General features: G+C 37.0%; 1 protein-coding gene across 3 annotated transcripts in view; it reads right to left on the reverse strand.

Annotated features, from left to right (window-relative positions):
• Positions 1 to 26,324, reverse strand: part of CTDSPL2 (CTD small phosphatase like 2) — an 87,445-nt gene that overhangs the window by 4,490 nt on the left and 56,631 nt on the right. For all 3 annotated transcript variants that reach the window (XM_010599691.3, XM_010599690.3, XM_003420160.4), the window contains exons 5-11: positions 20,562 to 20,777; positions 16,602 to 16,680; positions 16,198 to 16,309; positions 13,874 to 13,960; positions 3,829 to 3,891; positions 3,646 to 3,725; positions 557 to 683 (exon numbers count right to left, since the gene is read on the reverse strand). In XM_010599691.3, coding sequence (XP_010597993.1) covers positions 557 to 683; positions 3,646 to 3,725; positions 3,829 to 3,891; positions 13,874 to 13,960; positions 16,198 to 16,309; positions 16,602 to 16,680; positions 20,562 to 20,777 — 764 coding nt within the window. The remainder of the gene's footprint in view (positions 1 to 556; positions 684 to 3,645; positions 3,726 to 3,828; positions 3,892 to 13,873; positions 13,961 to 16,197; positions 16,310 to 16,601; positions 16,681 to 20,561; positions 20,778 to 26,324) is intronic.

The raw sequence follows: 26,324 nt of genomic DNA on the forward strand, positions 1-26,324 counted from the left end.
ACCCCCCCAATTCTGCATTTTGATGCAAATTCCAGACATTGTATTGTAGAACATATTTATATAACATACAGTATATCCTGTAAGGATGACGCACGCATCTGTTATATTTCAAAAAAACATTAACAAAGGGTACAAATATATTAAAGAAATAGTCTGTTTAGAAAGAAAATATTTCAGAATGTCAAATCAAATAAACAGACCAGAGCAGAACACGGTTAAGCAATTTATAAATCTTGAACATGTTTATGATTAAATTACAGATGAGATAACTGATAAGACCGGTACTGAAGGAAGCAGCGTATCTCAAGTTACTCCTTATTCAGATTTACTACTCGGATTTTTCATGATGTATGTTGTACTTCATTTAGAAGTAAAATTTTCACAAGGATTATATCAATTTGGCATTTTGCTAACAGGCTTTTAATTCTAGAAGATGACACGAAACAGAAATTCTACCAGTAAAAATTCTGTTCTTCTCCCGTTATATTCTGTTTGGCAGCATCTGCCTTCACTATATTTCTTCCAACCTGAGTTTGTAAAGCAGCCCTCTTCCTACCTGATAGGCAAAGGCTTGTGGTGAGTTGTCAATTATTATAGTTTTGGAAAGATCTCTTCCAAGAATATTTAAGTCCTTTATATAGTTTCCTTGTACACAAACACAATGTTCACGGAAAAGTCGATGCCTAAAGACAAAAATAAAAACAAATTAGTTTTTTTTTTTTTTTTTAATTTCTAAAAAGTACAACATACACTAAAACATACACACACCACAGGCTTTACAGGTTGTTTTCTCTCATTAAGGAAATAAATATAAATGTGGGCCTAAGCGTTGGGCTATACTTTTACTATAAAAATTTTTAGCAATTATTTAAACCTTACAACCAAATATTACCATGCCTTAAAGAACTTCGGGTTATTTCCAAAATGTTACGTTAAATTATAAAGAGGAATTAAAAATTCTGTAGATTTTTTTTGTAATTTATTTACCCAGGAAAGCTCAGCTCAGATGCAGCATCTGGTTGTCAGCGAGGTCCTGCTTTTTAACCAATTTTCCAGTTGACTGAGGCACAAGGAGATCAAGTGACTTGCCCAAGGTCACACAGTAAGTCAGTGGTTAGCCCCGCATTGGAACCCAGGATCCTCCTGGCTCCCAGGCCTCTGCTCTAAGCAGTAGAGCACACAGCCTCCCTATCCCTGTACACGCCAGAATAGAAAATGTAAGAAGGAACGTTTCTGTGGTGGCATTTTAAAAAATGATTTTTATTTTCTCTTCTATTATTGAGAAAAGGTGCTGAGGCCAAAACATTCCATCATTTCCCCCAACGCTCTTACTTCTCTTTAGTGTGTGTATGATCATTTTTTTTTTTTTTTTTGATGATGATCATTTGGAGAGCTAGGGTTGAGTGAGATGATGAACTCAAATCTAAGTTTCATTAAAGTAAACTGATGTTTCCCAATGTGTTATGTACTAATTAGAAAAATGCCGTAGCATTTAAAAAAGCTATTAAAAGTTTTATAATAGTATTTACTAAGTTCTATGGTAGATTACATAATCTCACTTTAGTACTCAAAATATTAAAGTTGCTGAATATTAATAATAATTGACAATGATACAATTAGATTTTTTTTTCACCATAAAATACTCCATTCCATATATATGTTAATAATTTGTAGTTTGGCATCCTTGTGTCTGAATCCCACTAAGCAATTTTTAAGGGGCTAGGGCCTACTCACACCTCTATTTTTAATAATGCAATTTCAAGAAAAGGGCATTTTCTACCACAAAATCTGCCAAAAAAAAAAAAAAAAAAACCTAACACCAAACCAACCCACTGCTGTTGAGGAGGCTCTGTCTCATAGCAGCCCTACGGGACGGGACAGAACTGCCTCGTCTCTCTCCCGCTGAGTGGCTGGTGAGTTTGAACCACCGACCTGTCCGTTAGCAGCCGAGTTCTTTAACGACTGCACCACCAGGGCTCCTTAAAAAACCAAAAACTCAATCTTAAAAGTAATAGTGCTGGTGGTAATAACAAAGAAAAAGAATTTTACAAACAGACAAAATGCAGCATAAATAGTTATTTTTCCCCTTGTTATAATTTTAAGGAATGCTTCAAATCAGTAAGGTGATCATGTACCTTTGGAAGGTTTACGGACAATCCTACTTTGGGAAAAAAAAAAGAAATTAATTGAAGTCCTCTTTGGGCCTAAATAACATCCCCTATTTTATTTCTATAAACACTGTGATACGAGGAACCTGGAGAGAGAGGTGCAGCAGGTACGTGCCAGTCACTGCTGATAGCTCGTCCCCAACAGCAGCAAACTCACCAAGGGTGTGGTGAACTGAGTACGTTTGTGGGTATTGTGATCATTTTAATTAAATCACACTAAAAACTCTCCAGTTATTCAGGAATCTGAGGGTCGATAGCACGTATTTGGAATTTTAGAAAGAAACTCCTTTTGCCTGTCATTTAATAGCTGGTCCTCCACGCTAATAAACTGTATTTGGACTGACGGGATTTAGGGATCACAGGCATTCCTTCATCTCTCAGTCCCTACAGCACTCTAACAAATTCAATCTACTATTCAAAAGTTCTTGAGTTTTTCAGAATACAAGTAGCTAACACAAATTTAAAGCTCCCAGATGTTTAGATTTTATAAAAATAAAAGAGGGCCGTTAATTCACAATGTATTAAAATAGCATGCCTGTGACCTGCCCCCCAGTAAAACAAAAGCCTCAAGACTCTTGACGGGCTTTGTGTTGCTTCCTAACGGAGTCACCAAAGCAGCATCATCTGTATACTTTTATTCAAGTTACGTAAAACGGGCATAAATTGTAATAAACTTTTGTGAACAGAAAATGCCATTTCTTGTCTGTGTGTCTGCAACTTTATATAAAAAATGCAATGAAAATTGACTACAAGGACAAATTCTGATTTTTTTTTTTATTAAGTAAGAAAATTATCCAGCCATTAAAGTTTTTATAAACCTTTTGTGACATCTTTCTCAGCTCCAGTCAAAACCTCAAAGATTAACTCTCACATCTTAGAGGGTTCGGCTGACAGAAGTTAAGGGAACGAACTCTGAGGCTGCTTTAGAACCACCCACTGCACTCCCACCTCACCAGGAACACAGTCCAGATAAGAATAACCTCGCTGACTAAAGCACCTATAATTTCAAATTACTATTCAGGTTACATATTCTTTCCATGGAGGATAAATTTGCTCTTGAAAAATGCAAATGAGTTTGATTGATCCTTAATAATTTCACTATAGCCATTAAAAAAAGGTGATGTAACATGCATCGTCTCAGAAACGTAAGGCGGTGGAAACATCAGGCACATAATGAAAAATCCTACACACCCGGTCTCCGCCCAAGCCGCCCCCCCCTCCAAATGAAGGATACAGATGTCACAGTGAATAAATACATTTGATCTTTGTATCCTTTTAAAGAATGTCTGTCTGCAGCTGTATCATCAGGAGCTCTTTAAGAGTCTTGGAGCTCAAAAAATTCATTTATTCTCACATTCAACACAACAGATCTCTATATATGTAGCCAACTTATAATGGCCATTAAAATTAAGTAGAACCATAATAATCTCATAGATCAGTGTGACAGACATTTCCATTATTTCTTAATTAAATTTACCTGACCAGTTGCTTTTTAGGGTCTAGTATGTTCAGTAACTTGTCTGCATACACCTTCTTAGAAGCAGTAAAAAGAATGATCTACAAATTCAGGGAAAAGAAGTAATCATTATACATGATCTAAATATGGGTGCTATACTGAATAAAATAAAAATAAATGTATAATTAGCTTAAGCCTTTTTACCTCATACATCTGAGACATTCGTTCCAGGAATTCCCTGAAGAATGGTCTTAATCTCACATAAACCTGAAGAAATATAAAGACAGGCTTCAACAAATAAACACACAAAATGGAAACCACTCATTTATAAAATATGCTGTGTTCTAACTTCGGATATACTATATTAAGAAAGTATGTATTTTAAACCAATAGAAATGTTTACTAGATGACCACTCAAACCAAATACACTTCACATACAAAAAACCATTTAAACACCTTTTGGGAGGGTGCTAATCATCACTGGTGATCGTTTTACTTTTAACAGTTAAATAGCAATATACAATGTAACAGTACTTCACTGGAATGTGATTTTAACCAACAAACTAAAAATGGAAGGTTTTGATCCACCAGTCAGCTCCATCTTCCAGCCAGGCAGCATCCGTCCAATTACTGGGCAGGCTGTGTGTCCACCTCTAGCTGACCTGTCTCAATGACCTTCCTCAATAATTACTCAGAATTTCTTCTCAACAATCACCTGCTAACAATACTTTTAAGTTTCCATCAAAATAAATAATGTCCAAGAAGGAGATGTCTAGATTGGTGGGTGTTAATAACCTTAATTTTTCAGAAGTCAATCTTGCTGTTCCACAACTAATAATTCAGATACAGCATCTAAATTAGCACTATTGGGAACTTGAAACTAAAAATGTATCGGTCAAACACACCAGTTCTCAAAATGGCCAGTATGAGCAAAGACCTCAGTACCCAAAGGGCTGCCTTCTATACCTTATTTTCTTATTTCTGTAGGTGTTGTTTTTCCTACACTTAACGTGGCTCTTGCAATGTACTCCAGTATTCAAAACGCACCGAAACATAAGCCAAGAGCTTAAGCACGAAAAGTGATTTACAGAGGATACTGACTCCTCTAATATGTATTCATTTTATGAAATAATTTCATAAAAAGAAAAATTTATATTCCATTTAAAGGTGGTTATTAACCTCAGATACCATGAGCAACCAGTATTTATGGGATACCTGCAGTGTAAAGGGCACCAGACTCACTGGACTCAGATTAAAACACACACACACACTCTTTCTCTCTCTCTCTGTGGTGGCACCAAATTCAAATCTAGTTTCATGGACTTTAATTCTGGCATCCATAACAATGCACACAAAATATCCTCATGACAAAAATCCAGTTCTGGTGATGTTTTAGGGAAGAAGAGGGGTAGAGTATATATAAGATTCTATCTTTGTAACTTGCAAGGCCCAAATGGTATATGATAATGCCAAATATATAGCAGGTACTAGAACTGCCTGAAGTTAGGCATGCTGTTGAAGATTCTCGTTTAGTTCTTCTCCCTCTAAAAACATGAATCGACTCACTGGCAATGGGTTTTTTGGGGAGAAGATAAAAAATTACTGAACATCAAAGTCTTATGACAGACTCCCTTTTTACAAAGAGAGGAAAGTCAACATGACCACACAAGTACAACCAGATAATTTCCCTAAGAACTGACCACTTGTGAAAGAAAACTTCCAAATGATTATGAATATGCTAGTGACATTACACTGTCTCCATCTCCAAGCTAGAACAAGTTGACTTGTTTTTAATCCTATTAAGTCAGGTATTCTATCTTAATATTCTGACTAATCAAAAACAAAGTAAGTCACATACCCCGCACCCCAGCAAATAAAAGTACCCAAACCCACAGTACCTAATCACCACTGTTTAGAATTTAACTAGTTGTGACCTTACCTTCCTCTTTACTGAGCAATGACAAGATATATGGCTATAACAAAAAATCTAACTGTAGCACTGCTGACTATAGTAAAAAATTCTAAGAACTTAAATGGATTGTTTAAATAAATTAAAAAAAAAATTAAAAAGGCACAAAAAATAAAAATATTGTGGAAGAATGAAAAAGGAAAATATTCATTACATATTGAGTGAATAAATCAGATTATACTTCAACCCGATTTAAATGTTTAAAAAGCGTGTGCGATAAGCGTAGGCACAGAAATCAACTGGACACAGACATACTCAGTATGAACAACAATTCTTCTCCTGACACCGTTGTAGTTGTTCTTCTTATTAATCCCGTCATTTTTATCCGGAAACATTGGTGGCCTGGGTTGAAAACCACAAATGCCTTATTTGTTTGGTAAGCCAAACACTGATAGATTTTAGATGTATTAGTATTGTACTGCCAATATCATTTTTATTAACTATGGGTTTGTTTTCAAAATAGATTATGATGGCGAAGAAAAACTCTAATTCTGCCAATACTTTTGCTCAATTACCTCATTTCAAGGAAGATGACAAACTATGAACTATCAGAGCCTTCTGTTTGTTGCTAAAAATGTTTATCACTTAAATGCATTGAGGAACAAAAAAAAAAAAAATCCTCTTTGTATATGTATAAAGGTTTTCAATATCCCTGTGTCCTCACCCGCCCGCACTGTGATCTGAGATAAACAGGGCCTTTGTAATTTGGGATTTCTTTCCTCTGAATACCAACACACTTCCATGTGAGGGGCGTACTTCTTAGATTTTAATATTTTATTTAAACAACTTAATTTAAATGATACTTTCCAAGCATCTTCATAATTCATAATAAGTAGAACACTGTTCTAAGGTGACATTTTCCAACTTTTCAGTGAGTTCAGGTTACGTCAAAACTATAACATCATCATGTTATTTTATTACTCTGACTATATTTAAATATAAGATAAACCTTAAAATTTGACACTGTTTTCAAAATGTTTTTACTGGGGATGAAAGGTGGTACTCAGGATGAAGGAACATGCTGCTGAGAGTGCTTCCCCACCATGAGAAGGGAGTAACTGCTGACTGTGAAGGTCTTCATCCTCAGAACTGATTTACCTGGACTTAGGAAGGCAAAAAGGAAGGTATTTCAGTACTGAAAGACGCTGGCAGAAACTGAGGTGGCCAGTGGAAAACAAACAAACAAACAAACCCGTTATTTGGATATGTCAAAGGTAGACATGAGCAGAAGCATACAGAGGCGAGGAAGCATTAAGTACTGCTCAGTAGGAACAAACCAAGAACACCTGGAAGGCCAGCACAGTGTGATGGTTTAATTTTTGAGACAATGACTTGTTGCACCACGTTGCAGCATGCCTCCAAATGCTAAAATTCCATCCCACAGATGCTCTAACTCGTTTTTCTTCTCCCAGCTCTCTCCTCGTTTTCTACATCTCCTCAGTCTATGCTGGTCTCTACTCAGTACTTCACCAATCAATTCTTCTTCAAACTTGCAACTCCTCAAAACTATGTATTCTCTCAAACATCACCTAAGGCTTCCTTTCAGCATGTTATTCCAAATCATGTAATTATTTTACCTACTTTATAGGTATTTTGAAAAAACAAAAATTTAGTTTTAAAGTACCTAAAATGTTGTAATAAGAAACAAAAAATACCCTAAGACTGTAACGCTACTACTCGAAGATAGGGATTTATGTTTATTATGCAAAACTTTGAAACAAAATATATTAGACTAGTATTTGCTAAATAGTGATAATGGAACTGAGCCTACATATTGTGTTATGGACTGATTTTACCACAATTTAAATTTTATACAGAAAAACAGTGAATTTATAACAGTATAATAACACTTAAATTAATAACCCTACTTGATATGAACAATACCTGACAGTCAGCCTGCACTTTCTTTGATAATAAGACAATGAGAATTTCCTATAACTGTATATAGAGTCCCAATAAGGAGCCCTAGTGGTGTGGTGATTAAGCCCAAGGCTGCCAAGTGAAAGGTCAGTGGTTCGAATTCACCAGCTGCTCCGCAGAAAAGAAAGATGTGGTATAAAGATTCCACAAAGATTTACAGCCCTGGAAGCCCTATGGGGAAGTTCTACACTGTCCTATAGGGTTGCTGCTATGAGTCATAATAGACTTGATGGCAAGGTTTTTTTTTTTAAACAGGCTAGAAGTGCCTAACAGAACTAGATTTAATAAAAGTAGTCAATAAAACAGTAATGCATTTATGAACTTATTATAAATGTTGCATGGTAAAATCTGTCTAAATTCAAACTCATGTTAATTATGTAATTTCAAGTTATACACTGAGTAATTACTATTAGTTTACTGAACCTTAATCCAAATCATAGATAACTTTATCAGCATGACAGGAAAACACCACCCAAAGATTAAGCAGTTTCAACTTGTGGACAAATGGCTAAGAAAAAATTTCTTACATGTGAGTCTTTTCAGGAAAAATATTTAATACTTTTTCTATGATATCCTTTGAACTCACAGCTATATTACTATAGGTGAAAAAAAATGGTAAATTTACTAGGCTTATCCACTTAAAAGTACGGCATCTGTTTCTACTGATTTCATCAGCAGAAAGAATTAAAGCAGTAAGAGACGAACAATGTTGGGGAATGTGAAGAATCAGAGACTGCAATTAACAGAAAAATCTTACCATCAGTGGCTCTGCCAAGTCATTTACCCTTTCTGTACACCTCAGTTTCCTTATTTATAAAATGGGGATAATAGGATTATTGTGAGGGTTAAGTAAGTTAATACATGAAAAGCACTTAGACTAGTGCCTGGGACACTGAAAGTGCCAAAGCTGTTAATTTATTATCTCCCTCATTATTTAAAAGCCATCAGTCACATGCAGAACTGCTGGGATAAGTATGATTCCACAGGGCAGAAATGGGCAAGAGAAAACCCTAGAACTACACTCTATACTTCTGGAAAAGTGGGAAGTAATAATGAACTGTGTCAGTTGACAGCTTAATATTTAAATCAGTTAACATCTTCTTGGCATCAATACCAGACCATAGAGACAAAACCCAGACCTTCTCCAAGGAAAGGAGGGTTGCTCAAGTAGGCCCTGTGGAGGCCTCAACTTCGTAACTCATTGTGTGATTTTATGGTCTCCCTTCGCTTCACACAGTTCCTACGAGAGGTAGATGGCTGCTAGGGGTAGTATTTGTAGGAGGATGAACCTGGGGGTGAAGAGGTAAATACTGAAACATCAAAACCAGTTAAGAATTAAAAAAATAAAACAAATTCTCAAACTAAAAATCTCTGTAAAACTTTACCATGTACTACATAGAAATACATTTAAAAAAGAAATTGTAAGAGTCCAAGTGAGATAAATTGTAGCTTAATGTATTCATGGAGATGGTGTATTAAAAGATAGCAATGAGGCATAATTTTCATCAAGTAAAAACTGGCCGTTTTAAATAAAAAAAATTGTGCCTTTAAAAACAAATTCTAAACTTCAAAGTGAATGAAGCCTTGAATTTAATATATTTAGTAATCAACTGTCACCTGTCACATTTACGGAACATTTTCAGATGTTACAAGAGCTTTCTATGTAGTGTTATTTTTTGTAAGGAAATGCTCCTAATTTTAAGATGCACTGTAATTAAAAACAAAGAGTTCCCCATGAAATACATTCTCTTATCTTGGAGAAGTAGGTAACTATAGGTTTCATCTATACCTTTCTTTTTTTAACCTAAAGTTAATAATGAATAATTACGAAGAGAAAATTAGTACCAATGACTATACCTACTAATAAGAATGGGGAGATTACTATAAAATTACTTGTCTTTTTAATATTTATCTAAAATCAACTCTAGAAATATTATTCCCCACCAGTGAAAATATTACATCTTTCCTCAATACTTAGTGTTCACACCCTCAAATTTAAGGTACAAATATACATACTTCTGTACAACAAAATTATGCTTTATGAAAGTCAACAACAAAATGCCTCTAGATTAATAACAATTTAATTAAGAACTTGAAAGAAGGAAAAACTTGATTAGGTATTACTACCAAAGTCTTCACCTGAGTGACTGCTTTTTTTCTTCCTAAGTAGAAACAGTGTTGCCTTTCCTAGGAAAGACTGTACAGACGAGATGAAGGCCACTGACCCTGCACTTCTCTCGCTGTGTGATATAAAATGTTTGAGATGCTTATGAAAATTATCCTAAGCTTTATGGTTCCCCAAAAGAAAAGAAACTATAATAAAGTGGAAGAGGCTAAGCTTTGCTAACCATGGTTCCCCACCCACCTCTCCCCCCAGCTTCTCCCACAAAAGCAACCTCTCCTAAGAACACAAAGCATCCTCTTAGCAAGCAGCTCCCTACAGGATCCTATCACTCCTTGAGTGCTTACCACAATCTGATTTCTGGACAGCTGACCCAAAGTTTGTTGGTTTTACTGATCTTCGGAAAGCCACTGACTGGCTAAAGTCTTATTGGTGAACAGAGTCAAAAATCAGATGCCCCTGCCATACTTTACAGAATGAGAAGGTGGAAAACACAGTTACGTTTGGCTGCACTGTGGTGAAACACATGAGGCATCTTCTTTTTGTCTTCAATCAGCCACGTTTGGGCTGAGTAGTTCTATTACATCTTCAAAAACTGAGCTCCAGTTGTTGATGGAGACAGAGGAAGGTCATTGAGGAGGTGGTTCAGCTCAAGAGCTAAGTGAAAAATCTGTCTTTTGATTCAGTCCTGCTTGTGGATAGAAGTCATCTTCTGGATGGAAGAGGGAGTGAGATGACCTAGAGTCTTGAATTGGTGGATCTGCAGGAACAGAAACTAAATACAGTGGAGACCTCTTAACTGAGTAACACCACGAGATGGATTTCCTGACAATGTGTCAATATAAGCTAAATAAAAAGATTAAACATGTGCTTTGGAACTGACCATGCACTTGTTTTTCCAGATATCAAATGCATTTTACCATTCAATGAATAAATGTTTTCCCACTAGCTAATTATAAAACAATATAGGAAAAAAATAACAATTTAAGGGGGAAAAAAGTCCCACTCAAACAAAAACCTATATACTTTTCCTTTGTGAGTGCTATACCCTCACTTTAAAAAGTCAGTTCTTCTTTCAAATGACTTTTTCTCCATGTACACAAAGTATTATCTGTCTACTCCATTTAAGGTCAGTAGTAGTAATAGAAATCAAACTGTAATCTCAGATGGCTCTTTTAAGTCTCTTAATCCCTGGAGATATGAAATTCAAATACACTCAAAGTACTAAATTTAGGCTTGAATAATCTACCTTTTTGTAATTTCTAGGATTTGTATTAACCAAGTTTGCTCCTACTTGTCAGTCCAAAGAAGAGTATATATCATGAAGTCAGGCAATCCTTAAATGTGAGTAATGTCACCTCAAATTTCCCTCAACTTTGATCCGAAAATTCTAAGACAGCCACAACCAGATTTCTGTGGATCTAATTTTCTCTATTTGTTAATAAGAATTTTGATGAACATTTGATTATTTACTTCCACTTAGAGTTTAAATATGTAAATTTACTGTATATACTCTCATAATTATTAGACCAGGGGTCAGCAAACCGCGGCCTGCGAGCCGACTCCGGCCCACCGCTTATTTTCTAAGTCACGTTTTCCTGGGACACAGCCATGCCTATTCATTCACGTGCTGTTCATGGCTGCTTCCGTGCTAGAGGGACAGCGTTAAGTAGCTGCCAGAGTCCATATGGCCCACAAAACCTAACGTGTTTATATCTGGCCCTTTATAGAGAGTTTGCCAACTCCTGGTACAGACAATTGTTAAAACAAATATGAGACAATTTACTTTAAATTGTTTTGAAATGAAGAAGAAATCACATGTAGAATTAAAATTATATACAGGAAAACAGTAACAAATTTACCATACAAAGGAACAAAAGTAAAATAAGTTCCAAGAAAACACTTCTCTGGCTTTGATTCGGATGAAGGCACTCAGTCCCGTTTTACCACCACTGTTTTACTTTTCGTTTTTGACACATTCAAGAGTATATACAGTATCTCACAGTAGGTTTCTCCTTTTACGTGGGCCCCATTACACCGAAGTGGTTAAACATTGAAGTCACATCTTACCTAATGTTGCTTCTCCAAAATCTCCTAGGTCATCTCAGACCCTTGTGTATATGTCTTCTTTGCCAGCAGATGGAGACAACACCACTGAAAGTTTAAAAGACATCATTCCCTGTTTAAAGGGAGCTTGCTGGTCTGAAAAAACGGGGGGAACCCTAGCCCAAAGATTTCTTCACAGCTACTTTTTTTAAAAAAGCAGATAAAATGGTTTGCCAAAACCAAAAATCCAAGGGAATATACCCAGTGCTGACTATGGACATCCTCAGAAATTTACTGTGGGGAAACGAAACACTACCCGTGATGTAGTATCTAAATCATATTAAATGCAATCACCTCTAAAGCCTGAAGATTCAAACTTCCTGCTTATTGCTCCTGATTTATGCTCAATTATTTATTTTTCAGTTGCAGAGAGCATAACTTAGAATACATAAAAAAGTCCTTTAAACTCCAGAGAGATGAGGTACAAATATGGTTTTTATAAATATTAACCATATACACTAAGAAGCCGTTTGTTCAAAATAAAACAACTATCCAGATGCACATAAAATAACAGGAACTTTATAAAGAGAGTTAAAGTAGAAATGGTAAAAGGAATAAAATCAATTTTATGGTCATACAGAAAGAAGTGCTCACAAAGGGAAACAATCAGACTCACCTACTTCCCAAGTTTATCTCCCTATTAAAATTACATGAACACATCAAAATCCATCTTGAAACTTAAGAAGTCATCTCGAAATCATTATTTACCTACATTTTTTCAAATAACAGTTTTCCTTTCCAAAATCATAGCCCTAAAGCCACTGTTTCTGGGTGTAATTTTAAAGGAAAAACAGGGTTATCAAATTTAAAAAGAGAGAACCAAGATATTGCTATATTATTTATATTTGCCTCAAGACTCCTTTCCTTGAAATACACTAAACAAGAACAATCTATTTGGCAGCTTTGGAATTTTCCAACAGAGAGAACGTTTTATTAAGAAAAGGATTTACCTTAAACTGTAGAATATTCAGTTATAGAAGAGTATGAAAACCTCAAAATCCCTTATTTTTATGTATACTTTGCTCATTCTTTGGTTATGCATCAGGACTAAGAAGGGAAATGAATATAGTATTCAGGTATTAGCACACCTACCGTACCTATCTAGGTTAACTAGAACTGACAGTAACTGCTAAAACGGTATCTCTTAATGACTTATTACAAGATAAAACAGGTAAAGGTGGGCCCTGAGCCACAAACTTCTATTTAACTCTGAAATTTCATTATTCCTACGAGACAGTATCTGCCAGGAAAATGATAACCACATTCCAAATGCCTATTAAGAGTACAAAACAACTCTAAAGACCTTTCCATAATCCACATGTAAATGCACTGTGGCTTTATTTAGTCAATCCTTGAGTTCACTTCCTCTTGACAGACCTTCAAAAACTAGCATGCGTGAAGATAAAGCTAATTAAATAACATAACCACTACCACAGAAAAGCACTTCGCAATTTTCAAAGTGTATACACTGATATTAATTCAAATCTTCTGACAGAAAAATATCACACATAAAAAACTATTGTCAAAACACATAATCCACAGCCAAACGCTAACACGACTTGTATTCGCCACTGCTATCCATCCATCAGAGCGAGTGAGGGAAGAACACTTATACCCAAATCCTCAGGTAAAGCAAGAGCCAGAAGGGTGTGCTGGCATTCTGGGTTAACAGAGACAAGCTCTATCAAACTGCTACCTACAGACCATACTACTATAGGAAAAATAAAATGACCAACAAGGAATGAATTTTCTTTATAGTAATTGGATTTTGGAAACAAAAAACAAAAAAGGCAAACAAAACACCAGGTATTCCTGGCAGGTTGATCTTGGGATCTATGATGTCAGTGCTCCTGCCTCCACCTGCTGGCAAACGTATTATGAAACTAGCAGAGATCACTGGATAGAAAAGTTAGTATTTTTTATAACAAATAAATGTTGTTTTATGTAATTAGCATGGTGCTACTTTGTGTTAGTAAGTCATTAAAATATCAGTGAAATCCATTAGGTGATATACAGAAAAACATATTTAACTTCACAAACACACACACACAAAAAAAACCTACAAAAGATTTCTTGGTTCAGAATGTTATCTAAAATGCCAAACATTAAGTGAAAAAAATCTTCTTAATTACCTGGTAAATGACATCTTGGAAGAGGACTGGAAAGGTAAGTGCGGCATCTTCTAGCTCATTTAGACTACAGTGCACTAGTGTTTCATCCTTAAAATAAAAAGCACACGTTGAACGAACCAAAATAATAACAAGAAATTTCACGTATTTGTGATCATCAAAAACATTTTATTAAAATGCCCGTTAATGTGTGGAATTTTACATCTATAATCCAGTATTACATGTGGCAAAGCAATCTGGGATAGAATTTTCGAAGCCACTGGTTCTCCAAGTGTGACCTGTGGACCAGTACCGGCTTCACCTGGGAGCAAGTTAGAAATGTAAATCCTCCAGCTCCATTTCTAATGATTCAGAAACTCAGCGAGGGTTGGGGAAGGCTGGGGGAGGAGCTGAGCCATCAGTGTTTTACTAAGTCTTTCAGGTAATTCTGTGTGTGCACAAATGTGAGAACCATTGCTCCGAGTTCTGTGGCGGCCAGCTTTTCTGGTAAGGAAAACCACATGCACACTACAGCTGTTCTTCTACAATGAGCAAGTTCAAGTTTACAGTCTGATTGTTAAGTATATATACATACGTACATGTACACGTACGTGTGTGTATGTAACTCCTTATCCTCAAACCTTTTACAAAGACTCCGATCTTAGGAAAAGGATGTTTTAGTATCTCATGAATACATTATGTAGACATATAAACACTGCTTAACTAAATCAGCAATCAATAGACTTATCTTTTATTACCAAATTTATTTTTTCATTAGGAGGATAAGAAGATAAAGATCAATCTAGGATATGTACAGATATTTAAATTTCTCAAATTCTATATGGTTAAAAACAGGGCTTCCATTTGTATTAAGTGATAACAGCATTTATTTTTTAAAACATAGCCTCCCACAAGTTTTTAAAATGTGTTTAAGCTCAATTAAAATGAAACACAAATGTTTACACCTTTTGATTCCACATCTTATTAGCCAGAGTGTTTATTTTAACCTAAAGTTAGATTACATTAAGAGCAGAAAACACTGTAGATATGCCTGGGGGAGGCAAAGAGCAGCAAATACTCTGGACGTGCCTCATTTAATATCCCATCAGGCTACACATTGCAAGGTATTCTCTTAGTGTCATAAGAAAATCGTAACTAATCCTACCACTTCTACTACAACAGATCTAAAATTCTCATCATTCTTCCTTAACTACTTCTATAAAATTATTCATTTATATTCAGCCAATTCTTATTTTTCCTTCTCTATTTATTTACCTACCTTCACAGTAGAGTCTAAACAGTATGGCTCTAAATAATATGAGAGCAAGTTTGACTCTAATCAAATTTGCTATCATGACCACATCAACTCCTAACATCAAAATCTAGCAAAATCCTTTTTAGTTTCTCCCCTGACTTGCACATCAAATCTGAACTACTCATAATCAGTTTCAAATTTTTGCTTTCTCTTTCTACGTATCTTCTAATAAACTATCTTAAAGATACTTAGGACTCCTGGATGCCTATCTTCCACCTCTTTGGCTAGGCAAAGGCTAAGGTGCTAAATTCATAAAATACAACTATACACGCTAATTAGAGGTAAATTTTCTGAGAACCAAATCATATCCCCAATTACAGGGTAACAATACCAAATGCTAAATAATGAAATGAATTCCCATATTATATATTTTATTTTTGCTAATATAAAGAAACTGGAAGCAAATGGTAAATGTAGTGACCACATATTCAATCTGATTAACAAAAAATACGAGATTTTCAGTTTTCAAAGTTCTTCTGGGTATCTAAAACATCAAATTGTAAATCACACCAAGAGAGCATAATAAATGTTTTATTAGTCAGCATTAAAGAGATCACGCTTTGGAGACTCTTACTAATAAGAGTCTACTGGTATTAGGTAATGTACAAAAGACCAGGAGAAGCAGCATGGGCTCGCATAAAGGAGACTCACTGAGGTCCAGATTACATGTGCTCCTTCATGACAAAGAAGGAAAAATCTAAAATCTAGGCAGGGTTCCAATGAAAATCAAACTAGGATTTCTTAGGAGATTAAAAAAACAAACTGCAAGGTCTCAAGACTATGGTGGAAAGAACTAATCTTAACACAAAAATAAAAGTCTAATTTATTCTCAAAGGGTACCTGATACCAACCAAACAGAAGACCCTTCCATTAGAGTGTGCTTAAATAAAAATTTCAGAACATTTAGGACATATTTACAGTAAACTCATACTATGTGGATATTCATACATTGTTTTCTTTTAGGTATTCTGGACCATTACTTAAAATAAGAATTTAACCCCATTATTTCCCTCTACAGATGGTAGACACTAACCAGGTCTAAAACCAGGGAGAATTCTGGTGTGCTCCTTGTTTTCAGTGGCAGAGCAGGTTTCCTATTTAGCTGTTCTTCTGTTAGTGGTGGAACGTGTTTGATGAAATAATACCTGTAAAGCAAATTTGAAGAAAAGTTCAACATTTCTATTTTTTATAAATATAAAATATATTACTAAATCCAGCCCATCTTTAAATCTTTAATTAAAAAATGTAATTTAACTCAGTAAATCAAACGTGTAAAACATGTAAAGTGGAAACACATGAATTAGTATTTCAGCAATTCAATAAAGTATTAATGATACAGGTCATCTGCTCTCTGTGATACACCACCCAGCCTCTCCTCCACATATGCACTTTCAGTCTGCTCCAAGAAATACAAACCAACAAAGAAACCAGACTCACGGGTCAAATACTTCCCAGTCTTCTTCATAGGTGGCCTCTGCATGGGCTGATGAATAACCGCTATCTGGAGTTACTGGTGCTAACATTTAATGAAGTGAAAAAACAAAATGTTAGCTTTACTCACTTAATGTTTCCACAAAGTACACATTTTTACTGCTTCTATATAAGATATTCCTGAAACCCTGTGTAATTTAGGTTAAAGATAGGAATAATTTGTGAACAGTATTTAAAAGCAAATTTATTAACATATAGCTCTAATTCCAGATCCAAAGGACAAAATTATCACAGAAACAAGATGGAGCCCTGGTGGCGCAGTGGATAAGAACCTGGCTGCTACACTAAACGTCAGCAGTTCAAATCCACTGGGCACTCTTGGAAACTCTACGGGCAGTTCTACTCTGTCCCATAGGGTCGCTATGAGTTGGAACTGACTCGACAGCAAAGGGTTTTTTTTTTTTAATAAAATGAAGAGCTAGATCATGCCTAGTAGAATGAAAATTCCTATCAGCTAAAACTTACTACTTATGACTAGAAAAATATGCTCCACAAAAATTCAACTTCTATCTGGACTGTGTTTATATGGAGCCCTGGCGGCGCAGTAGTTAAGAGCTACGGTGAGCTATGTCTGCTAACCAAAAGGTCAGCAGTTCAAATCTACCAGCCGCTCACTGGAAACCCTAAGGGGCAGTTCTACTCTGTCCTATAGGGTCGCTATGAGTCAGAATCGATTCAACAGCAACAGGTGTGTTTGTTTGTTGCGTGTTTATATGTAATAACCATAAACATTTAATGGTGCTCTTAAAGCAGTAATCCTCACAAAGTGCCTTGTACGCATAGGCAGTCAGTAAATGTATGCTGACAATAGACCCACAGGTAGTTTTTAACCTGGGACCGATCAACAGTCTTTAAGATGTACAGGAATCCCAAGAAGACTTATGGAAAAAAAGTTGTACGTACATTTTTCCAGGAGTCTCAAAGCCTTCTATGACCTTAAGAAGTTAGGAAATTCTCCCCTATAATAGATGTCACTGCTTTATAGGGTCTATCATTTTACTTCTGATCTGTTCCTTTGCCTCTGTCATTGCTTTACAGGATCTATTATTTTACCTCTGTGTTCCACAGCACATAGTCCATTCTGTTTCAGCTAAAAATACGTCAATTGATATAGCTTTAGGAATTACACTGGGAATTTTCTAAGACAATAAGTACAACTTAAACTGGGTGAGATGACAAAGATAACCTGCAAACTAAACAGGTAATGCCTGAGAGATACAAGTTTAAGATGGAATCCAATAAAAATGGTTATAATTTTTCTATAGAAATGGACTGCTGGTAGATAATAGTCCTTCTAGACAAAAACTAACCTTTTTTTGCTATTATCATGTATTAATACCTTTTGAGACAGAGACAATATGGTGTGTGTGTTCAGTGAATGCCATCAGACATAAAGTGGAATTTTTGTTTATCCATGACTCAGCTTTATGCCAAAAATGGGTCACTAGCACAAGAGGATAATGGAAAATGTATCTTCCAATCACTTTAACTATTCTAAATTCTTATTAACCTCAGAAAAAGGAAAGTGGAAAAGGAAGTACATTTATTGAGTGTCAATGTACTAAGTAGCTTTCATATTTAACCTCATTTAACCTCTATCACCATTATTATTTATATAACTAATATGTAATTGTACATATTTTTAATTAAGTATATATATGAGCAGGAGTCCCTGGGTGGTGCAAACAGTTAATGTGCTTGGCTGCTAACTGAAAGGGTGGTGGTTTGAATCCACTCAGATGCTCCTTGGAAGAAAGGCCTCGTGATCTACTTCGGGAAAATCAGCCACTGAAAACCACAGTTCTGCTCTGACACACGTGTGGTTTCCGTGAGTTGGAATGGACATGATGGCAACTGGTTTTTTTTAGTAATTATTATCATCATTAATTGTTGTTATTACCACTTTAGAACTAAGAGAACTGAGTGTTAGAGAGCTTAAATGCGTTGTCCAAAGTCCCACAGCTAAGTAGTGGTACAGCTGTTTCAATCTCAGGGCTATGTGAGGCCAAAGCTCATGCCTTTTTGTGCTATTCCTATCAGTGTAGAAGGAGCCCTGACGGCACAACGGTGAAGCACTCGGCTGCTAACCAAAGTACTGGCAGTTCCAACCCACTGCCGCTCCACTGAAGCAGTCTGCTCCTGTAAAGGTTACAGCCTAGGGAGCCCTGCAGGGCAGTTCTACTCTGTCCCGGGGGGCTGCTGCATGTCGGAGTCGCCTCAATGGCACACAACAACAATCAGGAGAGAGCACCAATTTACCACATCTTCTCCAGTTTCCCACCTCACATTCATATCACACCTCACCAGCCTCTTGCTCTCTTTGGCTACATTCTCCAGGTTGAGGAAAAGTAGTACTTCTGTCACTCACATTCATCTTCTAGAGCAGCATAAATCTCCTCAGATGGTCCTCCCCATCAGGGTTAACTGCCACATACCACCACATCATTGTGTAACAGCTCTCACCACAGTGTTCTGTAACTTTTCTATATACTTGGCTCTTTAATTAGACCCTGAACTCCACAGGGTCAAGGAGCAGGACTTATTCATATTTATCAATAGTGCCTAACACAAATAATAGGTGCTCATTAAATGTTAGGAAAATGAATGAATGAATAAAACAACTGGAGTAAATTTTACTTTTCTTCTCTAGAAACCACTAAAGGTTGTAGAAATCCCTTCTCAATCTTCACAGATGTCAAAAAAGGAGGGGTGGGCTGTGTAGCAGGACAAAAATACAGTGCAAACATCAAACAGGAAGCCAAGAGCCCTGAATTTCAGTCAATACTTTACCATTCATTAGCCTTGTAACACTGGGCAAACCAATCAGCATAAAATGGTAGGTTATCCCACGTAAGAATGAACTGTCTGTTTATAATCCTTGTGGATTTGCCTGTTAGGTTTGACATTATTCTTAAATTTTGTGTTTAACACTATAGATATTAGTCTACTCGACTAATTTAGAAAAAATACTGCTGTTTTACTTTTCATATTGGTATTATCATGTTGCACTGTACAGAAGTTTCATGATTACAGCCATTTTTCTTTAAATATGTTCTGCTGTTTCAATGATTTTTAAGTTTCCCCTTCTGTATGTATGTATGTATGTATGTATGTATTTATTTATTTATAACAGAAACACATTATTCTGCCTCCTTACACCAAACTGTATTTCTTAATCAATACATACTTACTAGGCTCTCTCAAATATCTGTTATAACAAGGAATAACAAACAAAAATAAGATAGAATCTCTGCCCCAGAGGGAGGAGACGGGAATCCTCAGTTTTATTTCTGCTCTTAAGTATGTTTAAAATTTAAAACACAATTTCATCTTTTAGCCGTATATGTCCATCTACCACAATCCTCAAAGGCAAGAAATTCCTGATCTCCCATCTTCCCACATTTCCACACCAACAGGGACCCAGCAATTATGTTAGGCTACACGTTTCGGTATAGGGAGAGATCCAGGATCAGGAGCCCGTATTTAGGGGATGTCATTTATATATGAAGCATACAAATATGAAAGGTATAAGAATGTCTCTAGGTAGGGACTTCAGACCTATGGGATTAAGACTGGTGCAATTATAATAACTATGTTCAAAACGTCATCATGTATTTTGCTACTTATGTGAAATTTCCCCAAGCAGTAAGACTGGTGGAAACAATTAAATTTTAAAATGACTAATACTTAGACAAAACAACCTTTCAAGAAAAATTCAATTTCAAAATGACTCTCGATTTCTGGGAGAAAACTTTGTTTCCAATTTTATTTTTTTTAACTTGAAGGAAGAAAATGTACTCATTTCAACTGTCCGTTTAAAGAAAAAAAATGAAAATACTGTAATTTTATAAACTATTCATATTTTTTTTATTCATAAAGAAGCATAAAAAAAAGAATTTTCTTCACCTGTAAGGGGTGGGATATCACGATTAACTGTTCCTTCTGCTTCTTCTAAACCATTATTTATCGACGGCCTCACTTGAACCGCCTGATTTGAGTACGCGGCTCCATTAGTTGATGTCGTAGTACTGGTAGTGATCTCATCCACCTGCTCCATATCAAGCTGTCTTACTATCTCTTCAGCTTCCACAGCCTGTCCTGGGGAATCTGATCCTGACGATCCTGAAATCATGAGTCAGTACACTCTCAGTCGCCATCTTAAAACTAACGCCACGGAGAAACTAAGCACAGTATCACTTTACAATTTACTCCATCAGGCCGATACTTCATACGGCTGAGGGTACTCACGGTTCAGTGAGCCTTTTCTGGACATTTCGAACAAGTAAGAATAAAGACTATTACAGGCTAGAGCGATACCTTTGAACAAAGCTTTTCTTAAGAGCTTCCAAATACTTTAGAAACACCCATTGAGTTAAACAACAACCATAACTTAGAATTTCTTTTTCATTAAATTAAGTGTCTCTGTTACGTGGTGTCCTGTCCACTGACTCATACTGATCCCATGTGACACAGCGGATCTGCCCCAAAGGGTTTTCTGGGCTGTAACCTTTAAGGGAGCAAACAGCAGGTCTTTCTCCTGCAGAGCCACTGGGTGGGTTAGAACTGCCAGCTTTTTGGTTAGCAGCCAAGTGCTTAACCGTTGCACCATTAGGGCTCATTAAATATCTCTATATTAATTAGTAATGGAGGCTTGGTGGTGCAGTGGTCAAGAGCTCAGCTGCTAACCAAAAGGCCGGCAGTCTGAATCCACCAGCTGCTCCTTGGAAACCCTAGGGGCCAGTTCTACTGTCCCACAGGGTCGCTATGAGTCGGAAGTGACTCAACTGCAACGGGCTTGGTTTGGGTTTTTTCACGTCTAGGCAAGAAGCACTGGTGGCTCGATAACCAATACTGAAGTTTATTTCCGCATATACTCAGCCACCACCCTGCTGCCCCTGCTGCTTAATGTTTACTCCATAGAGAATGATACCAACTCTTCCCACTGCTTTTTGGAATCCTCCAAATATCATTTTAAACAACAAAAATAAGAACAAAATCAACCTCCAACACTCTCAGCTTCCTTACACAATATTCCTTCGCCCTTGCTGCTTTAAATTTAACCTCTTTTCTAAAAACATCTCTTCCTGATACTCCTCCCTCAAGGCTATACTCCATGTACTAACTCAGCCAGAATTCATTTATCCCTGTTGCTGCTCCCAGATCATTGGTTTTCTACTATTGAGCAAAAAGGCCTGCTTCTTTGAGACTGATGTCACCTGGCTATAGAAATTCTTCACTCAACCTTCTTGCTGCCATCTGTTGCCAGCACCCTCTAACACCTAGCTACCATTTACCACTCTATTTAATGTCGGTCTCGCTGTTATCACAGGTGATGTCAATGACTCATTCAATGACTAATCCTCAAAGTTCTTGCCCTCTTCAGCTCTAAGTATCTTCATTCTACTCTCTTCAGCAGTTATTACCACGGCCATACCCTGGACATGAACACTAAGAAATTGTTCACCTCAGAAACCTAAAATTCTAATATACGAATTCCTTACCACAGCTTCCCAACCTTCCAATTATCTGTCTCATACTCCCATCACGAGATCTTTAAGCTTAATAAAGATCAATCCTCTTATTCCAAACACATCCCTCAATGACTTCTTCCCTGCTCTCCCCATCTAGTTAGACTTCATGGTCTATCACTTAAACCACTCTCAAGCCAGCAGACTCAAGTGTCCCATGCCCCCTTGTCCCTCCACTGTCATCGTTAGAGAAATTCTTCCCAACCTTTTAGCTAAATAACAGGAACATAAAATAAAGAATATCACCCATGAATAATGAGCTCCTTTAAAAATCATCTATAAAAACATAAAACCAAACCCGTTGCCGCTGAGTCGATTCCGACTCATGGCGACCCTATAGGACAGAATAGAACTGCCCCCGAAGAGTTTCCAAGGAGTGCCTGGTAGATTCAAACTGCCGATCTTTTTGGTTAGCAGTGGTAGCTCTTAACCACTACACCACCAGGAGGCCAAAAACCAAAAATAAATCAATAAACCCACTGCCATCAAGTTGATTCTGGCTCATAGTGACCCTACAGGACGGAGCAGGACTGCCCCACAGGGTTTCAAAGGAGCAGCTGATGGATTCGAATTGCTGACCTTTTGGACTCGACGGCAGTGGGTGGCTGGGTTTGGTTACCAGCTGAGCTCTTAACCACTGTGCCGCCAGGGCTCTGATATGAGAACAAATGGTAAAAAATTACAGCAAATATGACAAGGTAACAGGACAGGGAAACTAGAGTACTGGAATCAATAAATGAGAACTATCACACATTGTGAAAAATGTAACCAATATCACCAAATAATTTGTGTAGTGATTGTTAAACTGGAACCTAATCTGCTATGTAAACTTTCACCTTAAACACAGTAAAATATTGTTGAAAAAGAAAAGAACGAAATCCCTCTTGAATCATCCTAACCAACTGGCCCCTTGGGCCTTAATCCCAGGCTACTGAAGGCAAACCAAACCGTTTGCTGTCGAGTCGATTCTGACTCATGGTGACCCTGTAGGACAGAGTAGAACTGCCCCACAGAGTTACCAAGGAGCGCCTGGTGGATTCGAACTGCCGACATTTTGGTTAGCAGCTGTAGCACTTAGCCACTACGCAACCAGGGTGTCCACTGAAGACAAGGCTGTTCCTATTCCAAATAAAGCCCTTTAACCTTAACTAGGAAACTCTGATGGTGTAGTGGTTAAGTGCTATGGCTGCTAACCAAGAGGCTGGCAGTTCGAATCCACCAGGCGCTCCTTGGAAACTCTATCAGGCAGTTCCACTCTGTCCTATAGGGTCACTATGAGTCGGAATCGACTCGACGGCAGTGGGTTTGGCTTTTTTTTGGTTTAACTCTAGCTAGGCCCAGAGCACTGCTGCTCAGCACTTTTCTGAGTGCCTTAGCTCCTTTTTCTTATTCCCCACAGCAACCATTCTCAACTGTCAACATTCTTTCTCTTCAAGCTCACCAGGACATTTTTGGCAAATGACACTATTTCCTTAAATTAAAATAAATTGACTCCTTCCTGCTCAAACATCTACTTTTGCACGCACCTTCCCAACTTCTTCCCTGAGGCTGCAAAGTGTCTCTTCTCCCTATTTCAGTGCTAATCCGTTACCTGTTCTCTTGATCCTAACCCTATCAGTAGTCTCAAGAAATTATTTCCATTAGTTATTCTTTTTCTCCCCTCTCGTTTCAATTTTCAACCTCTTCCTATTAGACGCCTCTTCCCTCTTTAAGTTTCTTTCCTCCATATTCAGGTTCCTCATAACAATCATCTTACTCTCCATATTATTCTTCTAACCCAAGGATGTTAGGCTTCTAACTAACCACTCCTTTGAAACTGTTCTGGCAAGAGAAATCAATGACCTTCTAATTGCCAGGTTTAGTGGTGTATTTTCAGCACTCATTTCCTTCTCTCTTTATAATTGCTTGACCCTGGTTGTTTATATTCTCTCTTCCTTTGGCTTCTAGTACACAAAGTCTCTCCTGGCTTCTTCCATATCTCCTTTGTTGGATCCTCTTACTTGTCCAGTCTTTAAATGTTCCCACAAGACTCTGGTCTTGGTCTGCTAAATTCATTTACTCCACTGGTTTCAACTAGTATCTATAAGCTGATGATGCCACAGTCGACTGTTTACACCCAGAACTATTCTGAGGCCTACATCAGAATGACAAATTGCTTTTTTATTTGGTTGTCTTACAGCATCTCAAACTCAGTATGGCCCAAACTAAACTCAATTATCTGTCTCTCAGAAACTTACTTCTCCCTCTTGCATGTTCCACCCCTGTGACACCTTAATTTTTCTTCTCTTTCACCTCTAATCTCTGCCAAAAATTTGTTCATTCTACGTCCTCTGATCTGTCCTCTCTTCGCTAATGCCACAGTTGAGGTCTCATGAAGTCTCATCTGAACTACTGCAAGTCTATTAATTGTTCTTTCTGTCTCCATTCTCTACACTTTAGAATCAAGCCCATATACCACCATCAAAGTGAGCCTCATAAAACACCAATTTAAAACCTTTCACTTGCCCCCCACTGCCTAAGGGTAAAGTTCAAACACCTTACCACTTTAGCTCTACAATCTGACTTCTTTATAATTCTGCTACCTTATCCCTTGCTATAAACCTCCTCAAATCCAATGCTTCATCAGTGACAAATAAACTGCAGTTTCTCAAATACATTGTGCTATTTCCTCTTGCAGAGCCTTTGTCCATGCTGCTCCTTCTCCTGGAATTCTCTTCCCTACCTTGTAAACATCCACCCATCGTTCAAGATTCAGCTTTTCCATGGAGTCTTTTGTGAGCTACCACCTCCACCATCCAGAAGAAATGACCAGTCCATCCTCTGACTACCCCACTGTCCCATCTCTCCTACCACTGCACCTATACACATTTATACTTCTTTACATATATATATATATATATTTTTTTTACATATAGCCCTCCCTCTTGTAAATTATAATGAGCTCCTTGAGGACAGGGAACATGTGTTCATCATCTTTGAATCTCCTGTGCCTAGCACAATGGCTGGAACACTGAAGGTGCTCAGTAAATATCTGTTGAATAAACAGAAATCTTCACAACACTCCTAACAAGTACACACGATCAGTCCATTTCATGGATTAAAAGGCACAAGAATTTAAAGAACTGGAATTTTAAAACAAGTTTAACTCTAAAGCCCATCTTCTTTCCACTGTACCAGCATCTCCAGAGATGTTCTGTGGGGAACTAGTTCTAGAAGATGCTACTAGATGTCTCACAGAGGAGACTTCTGTGGTCAACCATTCCTGGGAAATACTGGGTCAAACAGGGTTTTCACTTCTGTTTTTTGTTTTGTTTCTACTCTTGGGCTCCACAGACCTTTAATGTGCTAATGCACATTGTATTCCCCCCCAGGACATCTTGGTTCTACATTACACCATTCTGCTTTTTAAAAACTGCACTAATATCCAGAAACATAAGATTAGAATTTAAATAATCATGCAAAAAGCATTTAGTGACTGTCTTCTTCCTACATGCCGATATTGTATCAAACCCCACAGGAGATGCAAAAAAAAAGACATGATCTTTTGCCCTCAAATAATCCAGAGACTAAATTATCATACATGAAATTAGGTATATGTAGCCAGAGAAGACAAGACACTGGCTAAGCAATTAAAAAAATATGTAGGTAGGGAAAGAATCCAATTTTGATTATACAATGAAACCCTAAATTCACCTGGATTAGGGTAGTTTTACTTACTTGAAGATCCCTCGCGGCGGGGAGAGGGGAATCAAGCAAGCAAATGATGCAAAAAATAAACTGTTACAAAACACCATCTAGCTTCAGCTTATTTAAAAATATTCAACAAAGTCCGCTTCACTGATCTAAAAGATTGAAAGCCTTTGTAGACTGTCTCCTGTGCACACGCTAAGAATCACAGGAGTCATCCCAACACAGAAAAGATAAACTTCCACACCAGCCCCAGGTTTATCATTATCATCTAGTTTTTCAGGTAATGAAGAGCTCACTACGATAAAATTAAACATAACTTATCTTTATTTCAGCCACTAAAAAGAAACGCCTTTTAGGAGCTATTTTTATTGAAATTGAATATACAGAAAACAAACAAGACACTGACAAAATATGCCAGTAAAATAAAAAAGATCTTTTAAAAATGTATGAT

This window comes from Loxodonta africana, chromosome 10 (assembly GCF_030014295.1).
Source record: "Loxodonta africana isolate mLoxAfr1 chromosome 10, mLoxAfr1.hap2, whole genome shotgun sequence".
Classification (NCBI taxonomy): Eukaryota; Metazoa; Chordata; class Mammalia; order Proboscidea; family Elephantidae; genus Loxodonta; species Loxodonta africana.